The 27,090-nt window shown below is 43.1% G+C and overlaps 1 protein-coding gene across 6 annotated transcripts in view; it reads left to right on the forward strand.

Annotated features, from left to right (window-relative positions):
* Positions 1-27,090, forward strand: part of KALRN (kalirin RhoGEF kinase) — a 427,958-nt gene that overhangs the window by 68,979 nt on the left and 331,889 nt on the right. For 2 of the 6 annotated variants that reach the window (XM_077935013.1, XM_077935009.1), the window contains exon 2: positions 18,402-18,632. The exons of 3 other annotated variants lie outside the window; for them this stretch is intronic. In XM_077935013.1, coding sequence (XP_077791139.1) covers positions 18,402-18,632 — 231 coding nt within the window. The remainder of the gene's footprint in view (positions 1-18,401; positions 18,633-27,090) is intronic. One more of the 6 variants, XM_077935010.1, reaches the window with a different exon arrangement.

Genomic DNA, 27,090 nt, shown 5'->3' on the forward strand with positions numbered 1-27,090 from the left:
CCCGTCCCAGTATACCTCAAGGAGTGTCTCCACCGCCATCGTTCTGCCCGGACACTGAGGTCCAGCTCCGAGGGCCTTCTGGCGGTTCCCTCACTGCGAAAAGCCAAGTTACAGGAAACCAAGCAGAGGGCCTTCTCAGTAGAGGCGCCTGCCCTGTGGAACGCCCTCCCATCAGATGTCAAAGAAATAAACAACTGTTGGACTTTTAGAAGACATCAGACGGCAGCCCTGTTTAGGGAAGCTTTTCATATTTGATGAATCATTGTATTTAAATCTTTTGTTGGAAGCCGCCCAGAGTGGCTTTATTATTATTATTACCTCCTCTGTCACCTTACAGCTATTTTTTACAGCTCAGTTCTAGGGCCAGGATCTGCAGTGCTTCTGACATAGCTTGAGGGGCAGATCCCCTGCACTTAAATCCAGCACAGAGCCAGTTATTCCCTAAACCACATCACCCATATGCTTGAACAGGTAGGGCAGAGGTTTTCCTTCTTTCTGTTTCTCCTCTCTTAGTAAATATTAAGAAGGAAGTAGAAGAGGACAACGTGTTGAGGTTCCCTCAAAATGCTCTACCATCTTCCAAGGTTTTGGAGAGGGTCAGTGGGCAGAGGAAAGCAATTTGTTTCCCCCCTTTAGCTTATTCATTTACCAACCACTATTTGCTACCTTTGTTACAAAAACCAATGCAGCAGTTCTCCAGGTCTTCTTACAAAATTGCTTCCATGCTGCTGCACCATACATTATAGAATACAGCAATTCATGTTTTTTTGGGGGGAACAGAAACCTTGAACATTGATTCCATGTTCAATTTTTCTGATGACATACAGCTGAAAAGAAAGAATTCTTTCCATCTAGCCCCATACCTTCCTCATTTACTCTTTTCTAATTAGCATCAGATATGTGTCAGTAGTATTTAGAACAATTAATGCTTTAAAGATGGGAGTCACCACAAGTTTTTCTTCTATTGAGACCAAATTGAAAACATACATCATTTCTTCAATTGCTAGTACAGTCAAGTTACTTGGTTTATTTACTTTTGTGTTGGTTGGTTACTGACTAAGATCATGGGGTCTAATTTTTCCATTCTGTTACACAAATAGTTTTACAATCAAATTGAGCTGGTTCAGTTAGAATGCCTCAATATAAAAGTGATGTTATAGATTAGGGACATGGTCCATGTTATCAAAAGCAGGGCTGCAAAGTAAGGTCCAAACTAGACATGGTGCCAAATGTGGCAGTAGCAATCATTCTTGCACTGTTTTAAAAATGGAACATGTGATGGCAGTGCTTATTGGGAATGTAGCAGGGGGCGGGGCCGAGTGAGATTTAACCTCTTCCTTTCCTACTGAGGTTCTACTGAAAATTGTTCCTCCATTGACACTAAGCAGAGCTTTCCTCTGGAGCTAATAACATATGTGGATATTTTTGCTGCAGGGAAGGAAAGGGACAAAAATATCCCCTCCTCATCAGCCTTAACCCCCCCCCCAAACATTCAAGACTGAGTGCTAACCAAGTATTTATTGTGATTTCTAATTTGATCCTAGAGGGCTTAACTCCAGAATCTACTTTGTTTGCTAGAAGAAGAGCCATGATGACACCATTATAGGGTACCTCTCACTTTATAAGTTGGTCCCAGGTGAGAAGAAGGAAATCAGAGGGCATAGGAGAGGCACAGTAGCATGACTGAGCTTGGGGGCAATTATCTCAGTGTGGCTAATTAGGTGGCTTTTCCACCTGAGAAATAAGAGACAGTAGCCTAGTTTGCACATAATACTAAGTCACAGCTTGTTCAACTATGAGTTGTCACAAAGGCTTTCAGAAAATCATGGCTTGTTTCTTCAGTGTTTGTTTTGTTTTCTAGCTGATCTAGCTGGTCTTTCTAGCTAAGGAGAATCTGGAGTGTGGTAGTTAAACAAGCCACAGTTAAGGAAGCAGTCTGGGTTCACATATAACACCAAGCAATAGTTAAAACAAGCCAAGGTTCATGTGCCAACAACAAACCATGGTTTAGTATAGTGGTTTGTTGAAAGCAAACAAATCATAGCAAAGCTAATGGGACGAGCTCACACATAACACTAAACCAATGGTGAACCAGGTTGGTATGAAAACTTTGCAGAGTTCATTCACGAGGTTTTGAGCCTGACTGTAAATGGTTCTGTGAGGCAATTTTACATTTTGAGCATGTAGGGCAGGAGAATTCGAGCCCTAGCAGGTTACTAGGGGCAACACTGGGGCTTTGATGTGAAAACTAAGAGCTGGGGAAATGGAGAGGATGGTAACCAAGAGCTGACTGACTTGAGTGGAGATCTGAGGAATGATTGGCCCCAGTCTGACTGACGAAAGTGGAGAATAACATCTGGCAGAGAAAGAGAAAAAGACACAGCACATGTGTAAATAACTGGGTGAAAGGAACACAGTGGCATATCCTCCAGCATTTCACAGATGAAAATGGACACGCTTGTAACATGCCTATTTTCATAACAAGGACGACGACAGCCAGAGTCCCTCCCTCCTGCTCCCTTTGCCTGCTGTGTGTTCTGCTTGCACTGCGGCAGCCCATCCTCCGCAAATTTACAAGCAAAGAAGCTGATTCTTTTGTTTAATGGTATATTAATTGTAATTAAATGTAATTTTCCTACAGTACCTCATAAATGGTTCAAAATAAAGCTTAGTTGCTGCTGTATGTGAAATGGTAGGCTGTGCATCACATTTTCAGGGCTGGCCCAAGATATTTTACTGCCTGAAGCAGAAGAACAAATGATGTCTCTCACCCGACTCAGGCCAAGGTCACTGCCACATCTGAATTGGATGAAGATGAGAAACAGAGCTATCTATCATCAGCATAATGACTTCACCAAGAAATGTCATGCAGATTTTCAAAAGCAGGGGAGACAAAACTTTGATGACCCACAATCTCATAGTACCACATTTGAAGCTTAAATTGCATGTAGGAGTGGAACCAAGTGGGAGTGGTTCCTCTAGCTGCCAACCCACCAAGGCAGACCAGAAGGATACCATATTCAATGTTTTGAAAAGGAAAATTCATGGGGTCACGAAGACTACCTAGTTGACTATTCCTGGGATAAGTTGTTGGTTACGATGACCAATACAATTTCATTCCCTAAACCAGCAAGGGCAGCCCTGCAAATTCAGCAGGGTGAAGCAACCTGCTTCAGGGGGCACCATGAAGGGAGACTGATGAAGGCAGGAACTGGTACCTAATGGTGCAGCCACATTTTAAAGTGTTGGGCTTAGCAGGGGTGCAGACATCATTTGGGCTCTGCTTCAGGAAGCCAAGTGTATTGGGACAGCACCATAAACCAGGCTAAAAACTGAGCCAGTAAAGATCTAGATATTCAACAGAACCTGGAGTTCACCAGTCACAACCTGTTTAAACTTCTTACTCCAAAATGGCAAATTAGAGAGCAGCCTATGGTGAGTCTCTGGGGATAAAACACTAGAAAAACCACCAAGGTAAGACCCTTCCAAATGTGAAATCAGCAGCAGAGGACACCTATACTGAAGTGCTTTTCAGTGGGTCCCCTACATGGTGGTTGTCATGTTTAAATCAGCCTTAAGCTTTCAATGTTTACTGCTGCAAATTTATGTTAAAAGCTACTGGGCATGACTAGCACTTTCAGTTCTGGTATAGTAGGGCTTGATATATTGCCCCCTGTTTATTCCTGAAGCAGAGGTATAATTTTCTGCAGCTGCCAAATTTGAATTATATTTATACCTCTTGCTGTACCTCAAGAGGACTGTGTAGAGACAAAGCATTCATCAGGATATGAAATGTAGAACATGAAGCTTTAACTAGTAAACTACTCAGGGCTGTGTCAGAAAACACCTGAGAGACAGTAGCAGGTTCTCATCTGGGCTGGAGTGCCTCAATATGATAAAGGCAAATGATTGCTTCTAAACTGTCACAAGAGTTCTCAGGTGTCTGTAATGATAACCTAAGGGATGTTTGTGGGGATCCCTGTTCCGCTTCTTACGTTATTTTTGGGAATATCCCTGGCATTACACTTAGCCCAGTACCTGTCTGAGGAAGACCATTCCACTTAGTGGGTGGTGGGCTCTTACTGGCTCAGAGCATCCGAAGATGGGACAAAGGAATAATAGTCAGCCAACAAGGTCTTATGCAACTCGCCTCCATCATAACATTTAGGATAGCTAGATTATTTTCTGTACATTTCTGTTTAATTCACTATTATTATTTTTATCAGGAGCAACACCACTGCTTTGCAGACATTGGGATGCTGTCCTGTTATTACATATACCAGCATATTTGTTCTTGTCCCACTTCACATGCTCTGGAAGCTGGTACATACACCAGAAATTACTGGTAGTGGCTTCCACATGAAGCGAGTGTGACTTCAGTGCTTTGCCTGTTGGTGTTGCTTGAAAGTTGTGGGACTTTCTGTCAGGCTGTGCCCATGGTGTTAAGAATCCACATCCCATCCTCATCCATGCTACTGTAGAGCTGTACCCATAATATTTGACATGTTTCCCAAGAGGACCCAAGCTCAATGGTAGGACACATGCTTTGTTCACATAAGGTTCCCAGGTTCAGTTCTGGGCATTTCCAATTAAATGATCTCAGCAGGGATTGGGAAATACCTTGGAGAACGTTTGACATTAGTGGTCTGGATAGGCCACTTATTCAGTTAAGAAAGCACTGTATCCATAGAAAACTGATTCTCTTAATTGTGCATTACTCAGGGTGAAATCCAACATTTTACAGAGCTGTAGCATCTCCAGTGTTGACAGATTAAGGACCCTGGAGGTACTAGCAGGGAGAACTTCACATAGCCAATAAAGAGGCTTTAGAAAGGGAAAACATATGTGAGATGTTTCGAGGAGGATGATCTCAAACCTCTCACGGTTCTTTATAGCCTGCATGTCCAGCATCCCCCAAACCTGCACTACAAGTCTGAACTCAAATTAACATTTTTTTCAAAAGCTTTTTTTGGAAGCAGGTTCAAAATGCAAATATTTCTCCTATACTGCAAGCTTAGTACCCATTTACAGAGTGGTATTTGAATCACATTACTGGTTTGGGCAAGTGAATCTGAGAATAACAAACATTGATCCATTGTCTTATTAGTGAATAAGACAGTGAGAGACCTTTTTGTTAGCCAATAATGTGTTGGGGTATTTTGGAATATTATTTCTGCCTGGAAGACACAGTGTGCGTTCTGATAACTGATTTTTGGGTTGTCAGAACTCTGGAGTTTAACAATATTTGATTCAATTATGTTATTCATATTGGCAAAAGTGAAGTTAAAGTAGATTCAGTGCCAAGTTGCAGCTGTTAAAGAGTTACTAAGAGCCAGAGACAGATGAGCAAGTAGGGATTCAGTATAAAGAAAAATGAAGATATTTTGGCTGCACTCCACAAATCAAACACAACTGAGCACTTGAACTGAAGCTGATATCATACTGATTTATATGGGACAAAACTATGTTCAAGTAAGTATTTTAGATTTAACTAGTTTCTGGATGTCCACCCCATTCATTTAAAAGGGGCTAACTTCACAATCCTGTGCATTTCTACTCAAAAAGCCTTGCTGAGTTCAGTGGGACTGAACTTTCAGGTAAGCGTGTGCGGCCTTGGACTGCAGTCATGCCTGTTTACCTGGGAGTGTCCCTTTGGATCTTGCAGGCCTTACTTTGAATAAACATGTATAGGACTGCAGGGTAAATTAGCTTCAGTCCAAGTAGGTACTAATAATGAAAGTGAGATGAAAGCCAGATGAAAGCGAAAAGAGGATTCTTGCACCTTGATCTTCCTCCAGAGTTCTGGCTCTTCGCCCTGGCCTGGCCTTGCTTGGGCAAACACCTATTCTCAGTGGTGAGTATTCCTGTGGATCATGAGTAGCACCACAGTTAAAGTTAACCACAGTTCCAAGCTTGGACAAAAAGGGACAAGCTGCAATTAGTTGAAAATAGAAGCAGATTCTATATCCATTTAGTATAACATTTAGCATCACAGCTGAGCCAGGCTCTTGGCTACATATCACTGTTGTAGAGCCACTGTGGAGTGAGGGCAATGTCCTCCCTCCAGCATCTTGTGGGCAGAAAAATGGCTTGCAGCCATTGGAAACTAGATGATTGCTTCTACCAAAACAATCAGTGAACAAGGCTTAAAAATGGTGAAAAGGAAGGGCTTTGAGTTCTCTAAAAATCCCCTGGCCATCTTTCAAGCTGGGGGGGGGGGAGGAGATTGGTAAATTAACCCTGATAGTTATATGTTATGTACCGTATTTTTCGCCCTATAGGACGCACTTTTCCCCCTCCAAAAATGAAGGGGAAATGTGTGTGCGTCCTATGGGGCGAATGCAGGCTTTTGCTGAAGCCTGGAGAGCGAGAGGGGTCGGTGCGCACCGACCCCTCTCGCTCTCCAGGCTTCAGGAGAGCCCCAGCGCCAGCCCCACAAGGTCGGGGGACAGAGGGAGGCGGAACGCTGCCATCCCGCTGTCTCCCGAAGTGGTTTGGAGGCTGGCGGCGGGGAGACCCCGCCGCCAGCCCTGCAAGCTCCGGGGACAGTGGGGAGGCGCAGCGCGTCTTCCCGCTGTCCCCGGACCTGGTCTGAAGGCGGGCTGCGGGGAGAAGAGCGCTTCTCCCCACTGCTGGCCCCACAAGCGCCTGGGGGGGGGGGGAAATAATTTTTTTTCTTTATTCCCCCCCCCCAAAATCTTGATGCATCCTATGGGCCAGTGCGTCCTATGGGGCGAAAAATATGGTAATATTTGGGTGACATCTAGAATCCGAAATCTCTAAAGAAGAAAAGGTTTCTAAGAATCTTAGGAGGGACATTTTTGAAAAGTACACAATCCAATTTATTTATATTAATATATTCAGTTTATTTATTGTGGAAGAATATATTCAAACATTACATGAAAGTGTGGAGACTTGAATTCGAAAGCATACATTTCCTTTAGCATAACATTGTTCCAACTGAAGCTGGAACAGCCTGCAATGTATTGCACGCTGGGGAACTATTCAGTTCAACACAATCTTATTCTGTCTTGCAGATGTCTAAGATAAAAATACACAGTGCATTTGCTCATTGACGGTGGATTCATTATTCCTTGCAGTTTTCCAGTAATTACTAGTTTCTTGGTTTCTTGGTCCCTCCTCATATATAGTCCTCTTTATTTTGTGTCCTCTGCAAGAACATTGTCTTAAGTGTTCTATGGCATTAGATATTAATTGTGCTTGAACTTTTATTTTCTGCCAGTCAGAGTTTTGGTAGGATCTTTCATACAACTACAGTATGTTAGCCATAAGTTAACAGTCTAACCCATCCTCTACCAACCTATTTCCCTCCAGATGTTTTGTGCAGCCTAATGGTAGTTGTGGTCCAAAACATCTGGAGGGCACCAGGTTGGTGAAGGGTGTGCTAGGCTAGGCTATCCTAGTTGTAATGTTCCCCTGGCAAAAATCAGGAGTAGCCCAGGTGCTCAATGTTCATAGGTCTAGGAACATATGTACTTAAAAAACAGCAAAATCCACATTTGTTGCATAGCCTCAGGTTATGAGGCAGGCTATTTTAGATGAGTGTTTTATATTCTCTTGGATTCTCTTCTTCTTCTTCTCCTTCTTCTTCTTCTTCTTCTTCTTCTTCTTCTTCTTCTTCGTAATTTATTGAATTTATATACCACCTTATATCCGGGGGTCTCAGGGTGGTTCACAGAAATCTCCTTAGGAATTTGTCTTTATTTTAAGAGGACAGAGCCCTGCTTCACCAAGTCAAAACCACCAACATAAGCACCTTTTCTGTATGCATTGTGATGCTGGTGCACATCTCCATCTGTGTTGCAATGATTAGCTGAGCCGTGGTGAACGGCTGCATGTGTCTCTTTAAGAGAACGGAGATGCATCCGAGGTGGAGGGGTGGACACCAGTCTTTCTCACATGGGATTTGTTTCCCACAGTTCCAATGGGACGATACCTTCAGTGTGTTTGGTTTGACCACATTTAATTGATTGTATCAGAACTCTCTGTGGGCCCAGTGCCTTCTGGATATATTGTTTCATGTGCTTACTTGGGCCAAGTTGTCGTGGTAGTTTTGCTCTCCTATAAGCGAGTTTTTGAACGATTACCATATTCATTCTTTGCCTTCTTTAGCGGTGCCATTTGGCAGAACTCTCTCATTGCATTCTCCCCATTTTATATTTTTGTCTACAGAATAATAATTCAACAGCCCATTCACTGATGCTGGTACCACCTATTGCCCTTGTACCTTTGTCGTACCTGCTATTCCCAAGTGTCTGTTTTGCTTTTGCTGTCCACTGTCGCCATTAAACATGCAGCTGTTTTCCGCTACAGGCATATACAGGCCTTTTGGCTTAGATCAAGTGTGTGTGTGTGTGTGTGTGTGTGTGTGTGTGTGTGTAGTACATTTGCTTTGTTTCCATCCCCGTTTTCAGTGATGGCTACAGCTAGGAGGATCCAGTATGTCAGTGGGGCATAATTATGAGGGTGTGGGTGGGCAAAGTCATTATGCCTATAGGGGTAGCCATTGTGGTTGCCCTCTAGCTTTTGTTGGGCTTCATCTTGCATTCGTTTCACCCAGCATGGCCAATGATCAAGTATTGTGAGAGTTATAGCCCAACAATATGTGGAGGGTACCTCATGGGCTACCCTAATGGTACTTCTGCCTGGGTGAGAGGGTGAAACAAACAGCGATCATGTTTTGGGAAACACAGCTTACAAATGAAGAAGTAAATACAGAGCTGGTTTCAGCACAAAGGGTAGAGAGAAGGGCGAGGAAATACAGCAGAATCCCTATCAATAAGCAGCAGAGCACTGGTTTATTTTCCAGCCAGTATCTTGGCTGTGGCCCATTACAGTACTTGAAAGCTGAGCCACAAAGACAATCTGCATATGAGTCACTCTGAGTTAGTCATCCCAAACTCTCTTTAAGCTGCATCACCACTAGAGATTGCCTGGAACCAGGAGCCCAGAATTCAAGCTCCACTCTTCCTGGAAAAAGCTTTGGGCCGTTCTTTGTGGTTACCCTCTCAGAGGGGGCAACAAAGATGTTGGTGAGCTTCAGGCTAGCATGTTTGTCTTTACATTTGAGTAGACTTGTGTGCATGGCAGTATTTTGATTGAGCTTAGGGTTTCCAGCAGCTGGGGAAGTATTGATCCTAATCCGGTCATAACAAAGCACTTACAAGCCCCAGTGAGACTTAAGTGGGAGACTTCAGCTTGTACATAAGCCTCTTTTGCTACATTAAAATAAAAATGGCATCAATCAGTAGCAAAGGAAGAAGCAGATACCATATCCTCCAACATTTCTCCAATGAAAACAGGGACGTCTCATTCCATAATGATAATTTTACTATTTATACCCCACACATCTTACTGGGTTTCCCCAGACACTCTGGCAGCTTCCAACATATATAAAAGCATAATAAAACATTAAACATTTTTTAAAAAATACTTCCTTATACAGCATTGCCTTCAGACTGCTCGGGGGTCAGATAACTCCGTACAGTCCAACATTTCTCCAGTGAAAATAGGGACATCCTAAGGAAAAGTGGGACATTCTGGGATCACATCAGAAACTGGGACAGCTTATCTAAATCAGGGATGTCCCTGGAAAATAGGGACACTTGGAGAGTTTGAGATACACTGAGGTGGCAGCTGGTGTTCAGGGGCAAAAATTGACAAAGACAGCAGCAGTAGTTTGCAGTTCCGAATGTTTGATTTAACTGGGGTCAGGTTTTTGAGTCTGAGACATGACATGAATGTATTTGGGTTGATCTGGGGCATGCTCAGAAGACCTACATTAAGTTGTGACCCACCAAGCCAAATATGCCTCACCAGCTATGTATAGGAGGAGGTACCAAAGGCACCTCAGGCACCTGGCAGGCCATACCAAATGGCTTGTGAGCTGTTTTCAGCTTGGTTGGGCACAGTTTATGCAGGTCTGATCAAAGCCATGTGCTTTGGTGCTCAGCCACTAACTTCAGAGCTTCTAAAAACCTATTACAAAAATAGATTTCTAGAACAGACCATTTCAACCACTACTTCTCAGTGTTGGTAGCATGCATAGATGTTCCAGTGTTTGTGTTTGCCACATATGACTTACATCAGAATGGGGCACCTGTGGCTCTTATCATCACACTTCCACTTCCCTCATCCCTGACTATGACCATGCTGGCTGAAGGAGATGGGAACTGGTGTCCAACAGCATTTAGGCCCTCAGATTCCTCATCCCTGACAAAATAAACTACACATAGCCAAATGCTCTGCTAATAACAAAAACAGAAACCAACGGAGCTGATATTGTCAACGGTAACATCTGTTACATTTTTTTTGCCCTTTTTGATCACACTTGATCCCCAGTTCAGGAATACCGTATATATTACAGTTAATGACTCTTTCAAAACATATTTCATGAGGAATTTCCTGCGAAAACAAAAGGCACATCATGTTTTCAACAAGAGCCCCTTTAATCCCATTTTGAAAATGAATTGCTATTAGGCAATGGGAATGAATACATTTTTATAGTTGCTAAATCACAGTAGAGTAACTCCATTAGACATGGGGGATATCATTGTCAATTAAATGGTCAAAAACACTGGTTACAGTTTAGACAAAATTAAGCGTTTGTAAATGTCATTTATCTATGATTTCAGTAGGAGAGTGGAGCAGATTCTTAGAGTTACGCTCCTGTGTACACTTGCTTTGAACTCATTGTGACTTATTTATTTATTTGATTTATTTATTTATATTCCGCCCTTCATCAACAGATCTCAGAACGGTTCACAAGATAAAAGCATAAATAAACAGAAACGACAAAACAATAACCCCCTCCCACAAACACATTTATTTATTTTTTAAATAATATTTATTAGGCATTTCCAATTATAACAATATCAAAAACAAAACATCCCAATTTAGAGTCTTATTTTCCATATCATCTTTCCAGGACTTCCCCTCCCCTCCCCCTCTTGCATTCCAATTCTTACAAATAGGTTCAGCAATTTTTTATCCCAGATTTTAAACTTAGTGTCATTATCCCAATTTATAAATATTAGCCCACCTCCTAAAATCGACTTAGTCCCTTCCACGCGTTCTCCCCTTTAATATACATAATAGATTAAAATATAATAAAATAAGCCACAAACACATTTAAAAGATTGTAGAATATTAATCAGCCTACACACACATTCATAGGATTGGATTGGTCTGCCACTCTTTCCCACTGAATTCAAAGGGTTTGTAAAGGGAGCTGATTTTGACTAAATGTTTCCTCATTTAACACAGAGACAAATATGATACAAGTATCATACATGGAATCTCTACACTGTTGTCCCTTAGTGCTGCAGGGTAGATTCCCAAGAAAGCCAGGCATGCAGATGAACCATAGAAATTGATGGGTTTAGTGGCATAATCAACAGGTTATAAGGCTGTATGTAACTTTCTCTGGATTATGCCCCAAAGCAGCAAATTTCAAAGTAGAATGCTATTTGCCATGAGCCCGGCCTACTTTATCTTTGCTAAAAAATATTGTGTAATGCTAGCGACAGACTCAGTTATGAGATGTTATCCTCCAGTTATTCTGCTTGACAACTTCCAGTGGAACAAAACTGATGGAAGAAAACAGTCCAAAGAATGCAAATATTGCCACAGTAGCAAGCAACTTCTGTCATCGTCAGGGAAATAAATGTTGGAACTGTTGCAGTTTTGGAAGTTGCTTGCTACTGTGGTGTTTTGTTAAGTTCTTGGCTCATGTGAAACCCTAGTCGTGAAAACAAGCAACTGATTGCAACATACTATTTGAGCACCAGCTTTGATTTGAAAGGCAGTGGAGATCAAGAGCCAGTGGTTGTGTAGTGCCAAGATTACAAGTGGAAATACTCATGTTCAAATCCTCATTCAGCCATGAAGCTCACTGGGTGATCATGATCACAATCTGTCAAAGGGAGGTTGTGGGAAAATAAGTATTACATACACCACCATGAGGTTCCTGGAGAAAATACAGGATACAAATTAATTTTGAAATCAAATACAATTTGTTTCTTTGTTTGTTTGTTTGTTATTTTAGAGTTGTCTGTCCTCCCTGTTTCTCCAAGGAGACTCAAGACTGCTAACCAACAGTACTAAAACAGACATAATCTCTGTGCCCCACAATGTAAATTCAAATTAATAGTATCTGATCTGCTTAACAAATAAAAACAGCAAAAACAAACAAACCCCAAATCAAACCTAAACCAGAAAAATTGCACAGTTAACCAAAGCCCTTTCCACAAAGCAAGGTCTAAACACCCATAGAAGTATAGTGACAGAGCCCATTGGACCTCACTCAGCAAGGCATTCTGTTAAAAATAAGCATACAGGTGTATTGCAAGGATTCTTACAAAGAATGTTGGACTTGGTGAACCTCTGAGTCAGCAAGGCTCTTCTTACTTTCTTAAGCAAGAGTACCTTATTTTGAACCCATCAGGACTGTGCAGACTGTGTAACATGAATCTATGCAGAGTAGGGATTGGGATTATTCCTACTGGCCCTACTTTCTCCCCAGTATATATGTTCAGTGTGACGTCTGGGTCCCCCCCCCCCCCATGGGTCCCTTATACCTAGGCGGAGTCTATGGGTGCACTGTTTACATATGCATAGGTTATGTACAGACATATTATGTCTGATGTGTATAGGCCATCAGGTGCCAGTTCAGTCCCCGCTCTATGCATGTGCATACTACACAGCCATAAGCATCTGAATAGTCCTAGATTCGTTAAGAGATGCCGATTATGGACTTCATAATGAACTGCTTTGTAAATTTAAAGCACACAAGTGAACCATGGGGGAAGCAAAAGTAGAGTTCTGAAGCTGGCCCATACTTCCACCAGAGGACTCAGGAAGGAGTACACTTTGGTATACCATTTTCCAAGGCACTGTACTTTTGCATGCCAGTTGCTGAGGAGCAACAGTGAGGAAAGGTTTTCTTGCCCTGGTGGGTAGCTGGCTGGCCACTGTGGGAAGAAGAAGAATGGTGGATCTTCAATTTGCTCTCTCAAGACTCTTTTTACACTGTAAATCTCTACTAAACTGTGGAATGAAATTGGGGATGGAGGCATGCAGGCAAGATTGGTGGGTAAGATCAAGCCATAGAATGGAAAGTAGGGAAGAACAGGAGATCTGGCATACGTATTTTTTGTCCCGAAAGGCAAACCATCTCCATCACTGTAACACTTTTTAGTAGATGTAAGGATTCAGCTTACAAGGAGAAACAACAGCTTGAAAGTTCTTAGTTCAACTTTCTTTGTTTCTGTAATACTCGCTAATAAATGAGGCAAAACGGGGTGGGGGTGGAAATAGCATGTGGGAAGCTCTCCTACATAGAGACTTTCATTCCCCAACTCTCTGCTTGAATGCTTTTACTATAAGCACAAACATAGTTCAGGTCACCAGGTCAGAAAGCTGGGTGCTGCCCGGAGCATGCTTGCTGAACATTAGTAACCTCTCAATTTTCAGATAGTCCCAAGAAATCCTTTCTCCGTCATCTTTCATTTTAACTTTTGCCTGCTGTCTGCTGAACTCTGACTACTGAGGTTTGAGTGGAAAAACCTACTTGAAATGGAAATTGCCTAGCATTGCTTTTCTGGTGGGACTGCCAAATCAGATCAGAATGATGTGGATTGCTTCCTATTAGTTTAAATTAATAGCAGGTACCAGCATTTGCTGTGATATCAGATCATGCAATGTACTTGAACAAAAGTTATGCAAGCCCTGGGATGGATTCTATTTTCATAGGAAGACAAAAGAAAAGAAAAGAAAAGAAAAGAAAAGAAAAGAAAAGAAAGCTTCAGAAAATGGTACTTAATTATGTTACTGAGAACCATGGTTCTTTTTGTTTTTGTTTTTTTAGGACGATGCTTTGCAGTCCTGTAAACATTGAAGGGGTCAGGTCTATGGTGGAACAAATCCACTTGGCTTAAACCTTCAGGCAGTGTTGAGATTCTTTGCCAGAGAGGTGTGTGGTCTTCCACCCTCTTTTCAGAAAGAGTGGTGCACATATAAAAAGGTACCCCTGCCCGTACGGGCCAGTCTTGACAGACTCTAGGGTTGTGCGCCCATCTCACTCAAGAGGCCGGGGGCCAGCGCTGTCCGGAGACACTTCCGGGTCACGTGGCCAACGTGACATCGCTGCTCTGGCGAGCCAGAGCCGCACACGGAAACGCCGTTTACCTTCCCGCTAGTAAGCGGTCCCTATTTATCTACTTGCACCCGGAGGTGCTTTCGAACTGCTAGGTTGGCAGGCGCTGGGACCGAGCAGCGGGAGCACACCCCGCCACGGGGATTCGAACCGCTGACCTTTCAATCGGCAAGCCCTAGGCGCTGAGGCTTTTACCCACAGCGCCACCCGCGTCCCGATGGTGCACATATAGTGAGAGGCAAATAGGTTTACTTAGTCCAAGTGGAGACACTTGTTTGAACCATGCCTTTCTGCAAAAAAAGTAATATAATATATTCAGTTTAATAACAATGGGGTTCAACTCATTCAATGCTAGGGAGCTATTCACTATTGCAACAAGGTTTGTGAATTTCCCTTCCCCCCTTGTACAGACTTGTGAGCAAGCCCCATTGGAATAAGTAGAGCTTAGTTCTAAGGATCAGGGTGCAACACATTTGTTTTTATTTGTTATAATGGTATGTAGTTTTGTGTTCTTATACTGCAAACTAACCTGTGATCCTCAGATGAAGGGCAGGATAGAAATTAAATAAATAATGACCAAATCCTACTGAAAGCAAAAAAGACTTTACTGTTACCAAATTGTCCCATTGGTTGCATACAGAGCTGCATAGGAAATAGAATCATAGAATTGTAGAATTGGGAGGGACCACAAGGATCATCTAGTCCAACCCCCTGCAATGCAGGAATCATTTGCCCAACATGAGGCTCAAATTCACAACTCTGAGATTGAGAGTCTTGTGCTCTGCCAATTGAGCTAGAATTGCTGTACTCTGGAAGTACACTTATTGAACTGTTGAAAAATAGACAAATCCCTCAGGCTAGCTTTACTCTGAACATGGGTGGCCATGACTACAAATTGGTGTCATTTAAGTGCATAGTGTATGCACTGTGTGAAGAAGAACACCAACCAGAACTATGCACAGTATTCTGTGAATAGGACTCATAACATAAGTAGAAAAGATTGTGGCAACTACAGTTTTTAAGTAAGTTTGCATACACCCTAACTTTGGCTGGGTTGAGACCCCTATATAGAACTGGACTCAGCAACTGATAACTCCCATTGGTAACAATAGTGATAGTTTCACACACCAGTCACCCTTGCAACTTGCTTGAAGTTAACTAACTCTGTAGGCAGGTGGTGTTAATTCATGGGACTGTCTAAGAATAAGGATGACCTATCAAAGGAAATCCGTGCATTCCAAGAAGCATTCCAGGAGACATTTTGTGAATGGAAGAAGTTTATGCCAGAAATTGGCTTTTAAAGAACATAGATACTGTATAAGACAAGTGCAAGATTAGCATCTGTAGCTCCGTCGTCTCTACCCAAACCAGCAATCTGTTCTAGGCTACGAGCTGGGGAAAAGGTTTCAGGTTTTACTAGCCATCTGGTTTACCTATTGGTATACCAGTGGTAATAAATGACATCAGTATTTTCACAACCAAATGACATTGGTGGGATTCTATTACACCAGGGATATTTGGGTATATGAGCCCAAAGACGTTTCTAGTTAACAAGGTTACTGGTATTGACTTTGCTGAGTTAATAACAGATGTAGCAACCAATGTATGAATTTCAGTTTTTCCACAACACTGGGAAAAATGAGAGCTTCTATCCATGCCCACCAGACTAATGAGTCTCAAGTGTTTTATTTCCATTGCAGACAAATTAAGGGAGAAGGAAGGGGGCTTACCATGCCTTAGGCTTTATGCCATCAGAAGCCTCAGCATATCAAACCAATAGGAAATTTATTTTTATTTTTGAGGTTTAACATTCCCTGTGTAGATGAGATCTTCAAAAGAGCTTAGTTCACCATTTAGGCATCTGCCTAAACATTAAGGGAAGAGCTTCCCCCTGTTGAGTTCTTTGAAAAGCTAGTCTTACTGCAGTCTCACAGCCCTTTTCAAGGGTGGTGAAGGTGAATTTACTTCAAAGACTGCTTTGAGCTTCAAACCTCCTGTGTGATATCTTTATAGTCTGCTGCTTTAAAAATATACCATTTGTAGGTGAGTGAAATGGAAGGGAAGAATAGGATATTGTGGCTCTTGATCCTTGCATTTGTTCATTTATTCTGCTGTGCCAAAAGGGGCCAGAGCCATTAGGTTGTTGCTTAATGCCTCCTTAAAGAATGGCTATCATGTGAGTCATCTGTGGGTCCTTTTGATTGAAGGTAATTATGAGCCATTCAGAAATATATTTTTTGGGAACACTGTTGAATCTGCTGTGGCCTTTGTAGAGATCCTCTCTGTCTAACAGAGTTGGAGTTGGAGGAATTCCTACATTTTGAGAAGATTCCAGAAGGTGGTGGTGGTAGCTTGCTGCTGTATTTTCCCATAGGGCACTACACAGTTCTATGCTGACTCCTATCCTTTTCAACATTTATGTGAAGCCACCAAGAGAGGTATCTGGAAGGCATGGCATTCAGTGCAATCAATGTGTGGTTGTCACACACTTGCTTCCCTCCTTTCTGTCACATACAACTGAGGTGACTTACTGCATATCACTGATGAGTTGGATGGGGGCCAATAAATTGAAGCCAATTAAAGATAAAACGGGTAATGATGGTAGGAAAATCTCTTGTTCAGGATAGTGGATAGTGCCATTATATAGTTTAACCACTAGATGGCAATCTAATTAGTTGTATCTGCATGGAGTCAGGAGGAGCTGAGATGTTAAATACCTTGCTTGGCTTTGTGACCTCTTCCATGAGAGGTGAATAGCTATTCTGTTTCTTCTCTTTAGTTGGAGGGACTTTGCCACTGCTGTACTTGCCTTGGTGACTTTTGCATTAGATTATTGCAATGCACTCTGTATGATATGGCTCTGAAGACTGCCAGGAAACTACTGCTAGCCCAGAAAGACTAGTGTGGGCAGGAGGGAACATATTGCAACTGCTTTTAAACATCAGCACTCTGAGAAAGGTCGCTTACAAGTGCAATTCAGCATGATAGTGAGAGAGAACCATGGCTAGTCATAGAATACAAATCTGGACTAGATGAATCGGTGTTCCGACACAGTAGAAGAAGGCCTCATCTCATATACTTCTATTAACAACTAAATAAAATTTAAACTGTTTTGGAAGCATAGTTGAGAAGAGATCTAGAAATGTAATACAAACATATACACCTACATAATGCATAACATAAATAGTGTGCCGGAAGAAAATCATAAGAGTAATTAATATAATGCAAAATATTTTATACATTCTATATAAACATTATAATTATTTATTGCCCATATAAATAGAAATAAACGCCTGCCAACCTAGCAGTTCGAAAGCACTCCCGGGTGCAAGTAGATAAATAGGGACCGCTTACTGGCGGGAAGGTAAACGGCGTTTCCGTGTGCGGCTCTGGCTCACCAGAGCAGCGATGTCACGCTGGCCACGTGACCCGGAAGTGTCTCCGGACAGCGCTGGCCCCCGGCCTCTTGAGTGAGATGGGCGCACAACCCTAGAGTCTGTCAAGACTGGCCCGTACGGGCAGGGGTACCTTTACCTTTATAAAATGAAAGCATCATCCATGCAACTAATAAAATCACCCACAACTGGGTTATGAGACTATTTCTGGCTATGATAGATGGGATATATTCCCTCATAAACCTGAATCAACATTCCCAAACTTCTACCTACCGTTATTGAAAGGCTCAACCAAAACAGAATAAAATATAAAAATATGTAATATTATGGGAAAACTGCAGCAGGGCTTGAAAAACATCTAATACCAGTTTCCTCAAATGTTGCTGCTAGCACTTAGAATGTGTGTGTGCATGCGTGTGTATGTGCGTGTCACACACACATACTGTTCTGTGAAGGCTTAGTAACTAAGATTGTGGGGAAAAAAGCTATCAATACATCCTAGAGCAAAGAATTGAAAGCCTAGATGTAACTTAAATGACTCATCTAATCAATTTAACAATATGAGGGGAAAGAAATATAAGTTGTAGCTGGCTCTAAATTTGAGAAATAATGGATCCTCTTAATCAGGTGTCTTCTTCCATTATTATTATTATTATTATTATTATTATTATTACTACTACTACTAAGGTTTGCAGTGGTTTGGCCCATTAATCAGCCCACCAGGATTTGCCTCTAAAAGAAAGAAAGCAAAAAGCAGACTGAGAGGAGGACAATGTGAAAGTAAGCTGAAAGAGGGAGGGAGAAGCTTTGACTCACCTGTGCTTCCTCAGCAGCCAGGGAAGAGAGCAGCAAGCCCCAAAGGCGAGAGAGCAGAAGAAGCTGCAGCAGAAGCCCTGCCGAGCCCAGACTGCCACAACTGGTGGAGGTCTCCCATACCAGAAGCCAAGACAAACAACTGGGGGAAGCAACTTCCAGAGAGGTATTCCAAACAGGGAAGACTACAAAACCTGAACATCTTTCCAGTTGGCACCCTCGGGTGAGGCCTGAGAATCCAAAACAAGGTCAGCCACCATTTGGACTTCAAAGTGCCCCAGGGATGGAGAGAGTCCCCTGTGAGGGTTTAGTTCTCCCCCTGCCCTTTGCAGCTAGGAGCTGATGACAAACCGGACAATAAGAAAACAGTGAAAACTCAAGACTGTGTTGAATAGTTGGACATAAACTCTTTCCCGTCTGTGTCCAGATAAACTTTTATCTGGATAATTATGTTTACAATATAATGGAGAGAAACTTGGTATGACCCGAAGTTGTGAAAGACAAAATGTGGTCCAATGAATAGTGTTAGACTTGGGTGTGAATATGTGAGTTTTAGTCAAGCTAGTGTCCATTGAGTGCCTTTGAGTTACTGTAGCTGTTCTAGGCCTCAGGGATTTAATCAGGATTTAATTTATAGTGTTATACTTCTATTACCAGAAAAGAGAAGCTTCTAGTGCTTGCCTAATGTATTGTCTCCACCATCTCCACAAACAGATTTGTAGTCTTTTTCTTGGCATAAAGAGGCTAGCATAGAAGGAACTTAGTTCTTCGGGGCCTGAAGCCGTTTCTTGAAACTTGTGTGTTTACTTGTCTGTGAGTGGAAACTATAATTGCCTTTGTTGGCTTCTGTTCCACTGAAAAATTCCCATGTATATTAAATGCTCGCAGTCTGATAGCTCATGCCAAAGAGCATTTTGTACCCCAATCCTAAGCCTCGTGTATGAAAGTAACTTCCACTGAATGTTGGCCTTAGACCAGGGGTCAGCAACCTTTTTCAGCCATCATCCCTCAGACCATGTGGTGGGCCGGACTGTATTTTTTTGGTGGGGGGGGGGGAATGAACAAATTCCTATGCCCCACAAATAACCCAGAGATGCATTTTAAATAAAAGCACACATTCTACTCATGTAAAAACAGGCTGATTCCCAGACCGTCCGCAGGCCAGATTGAGAAGGCGATTGGGCCACATCCGGCCCCTGGGCCTTAGGTTGCCTACCCCTCCCTTAGACATTCTGACAAGATAGGTTTCATCAACTTGGTGCTCTTTAGATGGCTTGGGCTGCAACTCCCTTCATTCATGAGTATTGGCAATGCTGGTTGGAGCAGATAGGAGTTGTAGTGCAAAACTCTGGGAGGCACCAGGTTGGGAGAGGTTGTTAGTAGCAGGCCCACCCTTTGGGGGGCATAAACTTCAGTTTTAAAATAACATTGGGCGTAGGGAAATGCTGGTCACTCTCTAATCTGGTGTCTGAAGCCACTTTGCCATGCTTCATATAATAGGGCATCCTTGGATTCCACTGAATGAAGTCGATATACTTCATAGTTAGAGCTTGTTCTTTCTTCATGTTTTTAATCCTTGCGAACGTTGGAATGATTTGTGGGCATTGACATGAAAAATCCACATCAATGTAGCAGGGAGATTATTTGGGTAGGGTATAGGGATGCTTAGTAAATTCCCCCCATTTGAATTTCTCTGTATGTTTTGGGGTGCTGAATAATCTGATCTTGTTTGCAGAGTGGCACTGACACATTAGCGATTTGCAGTTGTTCTCTCTCTTTTGTTTTATTTCTGTACCTTGTCTAAGTATGCTGTGCATCTGCAGTTTGCTTCAGTCTTCAGCCACATGTCTCCCCATCGTTATTGATTATCAAAGTACACAAGCACATATGTGCATTAATTAAAAACTGAACCAAAAGGGAGTCTTGGTATGACTGCATGGGGACTGTAAAGTGCAGCAAACTGGGCATGTACCAATTCCAAAATTGATTTTAGAAATTCTCTAAGTTAAAATAGGAAGGCAGGTGGAGTGGAACATGAGCCAGATCCAACCCACAAAACAATAACAGAAGGGGACATCTGCTCATCCATAGTGGGATACTAGATTTCTGTCAGCTCCTGCTCACAGATATTGTCTGCAAAATTCACATGCCTTTTTATTCCAATGGTAACACTTTCCATATGGGGAATTGCTTCAGTGAACTCTCACTAAGAATACAACTTGTGCTGCAACCAGCCCAATATGAGTTTTTGCAGTAAAAGCAAGAGAAAAAGCTTTTTATTGGACAGTACCATTTCAGGTGAGAAAAAGTGTGTGTGTGTGTGTGTGTGTGTGTGTGTTATGTAAAAATATTCTTCCATTAAAAGTTTTCTGTGTCTGAGGGAAAGGGGAGGGGGAAGCGCAAAAGATGAGATCAAATATTCTTGTTCAGATCCTCCTTGGCATTCCTGCCTTTAGTGTAGATGAGTTTGCTGCATCCCCTCACTCCTCACTCGGGCTGGGCAATATATTGGTATATTGTCCAAAATCGGTTTGAAGTCCATATTGTGATATTGGTTTCATAATTTTTGACCTGGCAATATATTGTGAATCTCTCTCTCTCTCTCTCTCTCTCTCTCTCTCTCTCTCTCTCTCTGTGTGTGTGTGTGTGTGTGAGAGAGAGAGAGAGAGAGAGAGAGAGAGAGAGAGAGAGACCAGGCGTCTCTTGTTTCCTGCAGCCCCTGTTAACTCTGCCTGCCCAGCTCTCCCCTGCATGAAGCAGGGGACAGTGAATCACAAAAGCAGGGGCTGGCAAAAATCACAGTGCAGGAAAAACCATGAAGCAAGCACAATACCAAATCAAACAGATCTTTAAGAAAAATACACTAAGGATGAACCCTACAAGAGAAGTATTAAATATTATTGGATTCTGGGTAATACAGGAAACTGGTTCTGTTCATGGAGCAATTGGGATTATATTTGCCCTTCTGTGATTTTAACACAGATATTGATGATTAACTTCTACCAGACACAGTATTTCTTATGTAAATATTCAAATGCAATCATGGCTGATTAGACAACTCAAACGTTCCTCCCTTAGCTTAGCCTTTGTTTTCATTCAAACATTACATAAGGTATCCTTGATAACACCAGTGTCATGCAGCCTTGCTTTCCTTTTATGCCATCTTTAAATTATGCTCGATAGTTAGAGGCCATCTTTAGTTAGAGCAGTTTTTAGAGGTTAATCCAAGCTAAGGTAATTTAAATATTGGCAGAGAGCTGTAGACCAGGCGTCCATAAAACCCCTGTACAAAGTGAAGAAATTGATTTTCTTTTTGCTAATAAAAACAAACAGTTGCGTCTCCCATATGGTATCCTCTTGTAAAATATTTACCGGTACATCTGAAAGGCACCCAGATCTTTACTGAGGACTGCAACTTAAACCATGTTGGTAAGAAGGAAGAGGGCAATAAGAAAGGCTCTTAGCCCAGCTTCTGGATCCCCCTCCCTTTTCATGTCGCATATAAAGCAGGGGCTATGGGCCACCTTCTGCTCCCACAATAAAGGCAAGTAATCTTTCCTAGTTTATGCAGGCTTGAAAATAATAGTATCTGATTAATATTTTTTAAAATAATAAAAATAAAGCAGTTGTCAGCAAGCACTGTTACGTGAAGCTTGATATTTTAATTCTACAGAGCTTGCCTGCTTTCATGACAAGTGTTGTTTTGCCCCTATGAGTATGGCAGGGGAAGTATTTGACCCCCCCACCCTGTTTTCAGTGGTGTCATGGAAATTTTTGAAGTGCAGGTGCTGTCCCAACAGCCCCCACAACCCTGCTACCAAGGGTGGGCAAAAATGCAGGGAGCTGTGTTAATTGTGCGTGCTTATATCTATATGATCAGAAGGTTGGCAGTTCGAATCCCCACAATGAGGTGAGCTCCCGTTGCTTGGTCCCAGCTCCTGCCAACCTAGCAGTTTGAAAGCATGCCAAAAGTGCAAGTAGATAAATAGGTACCGCTCCGGCAGGAAGGTAAACGACATTTCTGTGAGCTGCTCTGGTTTTGCCAGAAGCGACTTAGTCATGCTGGCCACATGACCCGGAAAAACTGCAGACAAATGTTGGCTCCCTCAGCCGGTAAAGCGAGATGAGCGCCGCAACCCCAGAGTCGTTTGCGACTGGACTTAACTGTCAGGGGTCCTTTACCTTTTTTTATATCTATATGACACACACACACACACACACACACACACACACACACAGAGAGAGAGAGAGAGAGAGAGAGAGAGAGAGAGAGTGTGTAGAAGTAGTAGTATATAGCATAATGTCCAATTTGTCAGGACCTGCTGATTGCCCTTGTATAGTGAGCTTGCCTTCTTCTCTGACTGCCTCCATACTAATCTGCCACAAACAATTGTAAAACTTGAAAGCCTTATTATCAGCTCATTTGGTTGCCAAAGTCCGCCACTGGCACTCTAGCAGATGATGTCATTGCTCCTATTTTGAAAAAAGTCCCACCGCTGTCTGTTTTGCCTCAAATTGTCCTACATCTTCTGGTCACATTCATGCAGGCTAAAATAATGTATCATGCCAAACCTTAGTTTATTAAGCTTGGCAGTATATCCAGGTTGACAAACAGTAGCTTGTGACTGGCAGGCACACCAGAATAAAAAGCATGTTTGGTGTGATGTCTCAGTTGACACACCTTGGTTACAACTGTTACTTCCTCTCTGAAGACTGCCACAGCATAGAGACAGGAATGGATGGAAAACGTAAAATCCACAATGAGCTATCACTGCTAGTTCCTTAAACAGGGCTGGCTCAGCACTCTAATCTATCCATAGCCCAGCTCTGGCTGGTTGGTTCCCTATATATAGTAGATCCCAGTATGGGCAGTAAAAACATTACTTTCATACAGTGGTGCCTCGCAAGACAAAATTAATTCGTTCCGCAAGTTTTTTCTTCTTGCGAGTTTTTCGTCTTGCGAAGCACGGTTTCCCATAGGAATGCATTGAAAATCAATTAATGCGTTCCTATGGAAACCGACTTCAGACCAGGTCCTGGGACAGTCTGTCCCCCGACCTCTTCTGAAGGCTGGGGGGGGGGCAAGGGCTTTTCTTCCCACCCCCAGCATTTTAAAAAGCCCCGGGACAGCGGGGGACTTCTCCGCTGTCCGGGGCGATCTTAAAATGCTGGCGGGCGGGAGCGAAGCCTCCGCTGCCGCCCGCCAGCATTTTAAAAAGCCCCGGGACAGCGGGGGACTTCTCCGCTGTCCCGGGGCGATTTAAAAGCCCCCGGGAAGGCAGGCAGGGGGGACAAAGACTTTTGCCCCCCGCCAGCCTTCAGAAGAGGTCCTGGACCTCTTCTGAAGGCGGGCGGGGTGCGAAAGTCTATGCTCCCCCCCGCCTGCCTTCAAAAGCCGTCTGGGACAGCGGAGAAACACGCTGCGTTTCTCCGCTCTCCCGGGAAGGCAGGCAGGGGGGGGGGCAAAGACTTTTGCCCCCCGCCAGCCTTCAGAAGAGGTCCTGGACCTCTTCTGAAGGCCGGCGGGGGGCGAAAGTCTTTGCTCCCCCCCGCCTGCCTTCAAAAGCCGTCCGGGATAGCAGAGAAACGAAGGCTGGCGGCGGGAGGAGGTCTCTCCGCCTGCCGCCAGCCTTCGGAGGAGGTCCGAGGACAGTGGGGAAGACGCGCTGCGCTTCCCCGCTGTCCCGGAGATTTCCCTATGGGCTTTCGTCTTGCGAAGGAAGCCCATAGGGAAATTCGTTTTGCGAAGCGCCTCCAAAACGGAAAACCCTTTCGTCTAGCGGGTTTTCCGTCTTGCGAGGCGTTCGTCTTGTGGGGCACCACTGTATGGGAAATGATTAACAAGACTAATTTACATCTGTTTCATCTGAATTCTGTTTCAAACCACCTGCAGTTCCCTCCCTATGTCTTCTTGAACCCAGTACTTCGGCAGCAGCTGATTCAGACTCAGGAAGAAAACCATGCCCTTCTACCATAAGCTGGCCCCCTTTTCAAGGAGAGTCAGAATGACATCCTTGGATACAGCTTAAGCAGCAGTAGTGTAACCCATAGCCAGATACATGCTTGGGAACAAAGACAATCATGCCCTCAATAACACCGTTCTGTTGGCATCACATAATTTGACACAGGTCGCTGGTCCTGGTCTAGGTCCAGCTAATATTGCATTAGCTGGCCTTGATGCTGAACGAGGTTCCATCAAATACATGAGGTATATACAGAGGTGCCGAGTCACTCTGCTTTGCAGTACGTATTACACTGCCGAAAATGGGAACCAAAATAATTCTCTTATGAAATGATCTGGGTGGAATCTGGCACTGTTGCACGCACAGAATGGCTGCTGCTGGAGTGGAAGTGAGTGCTAATAGGAGAGAGAATGAGATCTCTGCCTATTTCCACCTCCCCGCTAAAATCAGCTCCAGAGAGTTGGGGGACCCTCCAGAACAAAGTGGAAGGTGGTGTATGTGTGTGTGTGTGTAGGCTGTAGCTAGCAGTCTCTTTTGCTAGATCAAACTACCTTCTGTGAGAACAAGGACCTCAACTGCATCCCACCATTTTCTTCTTCTTTTACTTCGCCAGATTTTATTTTTTTTAACATTATTTGGTGGTTGGATGCTTTCCCACACACGATAAAAAGGCTATTTCCTCTTTCAGTTATTTATCATCAAGATCTTGAAGCACATGTTGCTGTTTAAGTGGGAACAATTATGTACTCTTGGTGGGAGGCTGTAATGTTCTTTTGTAAGGTGGAGCCAAAAGATGGTCCAGGAAAGCTGTATCTCTTTATTACATGGAATGCTTGGACTTGGTTGTACAGTTTATATAGAAAATAATAAATTGTCAGGAGCTGGGAAGTGAGAAACACCCACCCATCCCTCCCCAAGATGTGTGTGTGTGTGGGAGAGAAATGCCTTTATTGGCTAGAAAGAGTGTCGGGATTAATAGTTAAAACACCACATGAACCTCACAGTGGTCTGATTTTCTGAGTAAGGGCTTTCCTCTTGACATGCACATATGGAAAACATGGTGTATAAATAACAGGATCTCTAGTTTTTCTTAGGAAACCATTCCTTTTAAAAAAACAACAACATTAGTATGGCAGGCTGGTTAACCCTTTTAAAAAGCTGTCTAAGGAAGTAGCTGTTGCCACATCTTGTTAGGATCGTAAGAATAAAATTCTGGTACTAGGCAGGCAGAGGCGTGAAGTCCTTAAAACATGTCTGCAATCCATTGGATGCCCTCTTCTGTTTGCAGAGGAGAAACCTGATCCGTATCAAAACAGAATGTCGTGATCGTTGTGGCATAGATTGTCTCTTCATGTTTTCTTTTAGCAGCTACACAGGAGGTATCCAGAACACTGTGTTATTGCCGAAAGCACTGCTTCTGCAAGTTGCAAATTAAATCAAAATGGTTAACTCTCTTTTATTGCAGTGTCTTTGGCCCCCTTTAACCCTTGTGCGGCTTTTGGAACAGCTGTTGGCAAATTTGAGTCCTCCAGGCAGAAGAGTGCACAAAAGATCGGCTACATCAGGGTTGTGACCCTGTGTTAATAGAGACACTTTTATTATGTGGTTATCAAATGACTTCCTTTTGCTTTATCCTTAATGCTGGCTGGTATAATAGTCTTGTCAAAAGTTATTTTCTGGCACGAAAAAGGATCGTGACTTTCTGACATCATCTTTTGTGGAGCCTGCCTGCCTTTCATATTTCCCGTCTGCATGCTTGGTATGAAATTTGTTTGTTTATTTGTTGCACTGATAGGCATCTGTTTCCAAATATCCACATTCTGTGAAAATTCAGTTCAAAGTGGGCCACATTCATAGAGCACAGCTACTTTCTCTTTTCTAAACCAACCCTCAAAATATAGTTTCAATATTGAATCATTCTGTTCTCTGTACAGTTTTTACTGATCTCATTATCCAAGAGGTCAGTTTGCATAAGCCCTTTGTAATCAACTGGTCTTGGCCAGGGCTGCTTCGAAAAGGGAGTTGGGAGTTAGTGGGCAACCTCAACTCCCCAACATGCCCTCTTGCCAATTTCCGTTCTCATGATCGCTTCTCATCCCCACCCTAGATCTTGGGAATGAATTGGACCTGGTTGTTGAGTGAATGCAACTTCAGGAACTAGCTGGATGGAAACGTAATACTTGCTGAGATAGTATACCTGTGTCTGGAAACTTCCACTTCAGATAGCAAGTGGACACTTGAGTCAGTGATTCTCCATAAAAATATTAGGTAAAGGTAAAGGGAGCCCTGACCATTAGGTCCAGTCATGGCCAACTCTGGGGTTGCGGCGCTCATCTCGCTTTATTGGCCGACGGAGCTGGCATACAGCTTCTGGGTCATGTGGCCAGCATGACTAAGCCACTTCTGGCAAACCAGAGCAGCGCACGGAAACACTGTTTACCTTCCCGCCGGAGTGGTACCTATTTATCTAGTTGCACTTTGACGTGCTTTCAAACTGGTAGGTTGTCAGGAGCAGGGACCGAGCAACGGGAGCTCACCCTGTCGCGGGGATTCAAACCGCCGACCTTCTGATCGGCAAGCCCTAGGCTCTGTGATTTAACCCACAGCACCACCCGTGTCCCTTATAAAAATATTACCTGCACATAAAAAGGCTAGCATAGCAGAGGGAGGGCTGGGTTAGATCTCTTTCCTCAGACATGTTAGGTTTTTAAAAAATCTTTTGTTTGTTTTTTATTTTGGTTTG

Source organism: Podarcis muralis, chromosome 1 (assembly GCF_964188315.1).
Source record: "Podarcis muralis chromosome 1, rPodMur119.hap1.1, whole genome shotgun sequence".
NCBI lineage: Eukaryota > Metazoa > Chordata > Lepidosauria > Squamata > Lacertidae > Podarcis > Podarcis muralis.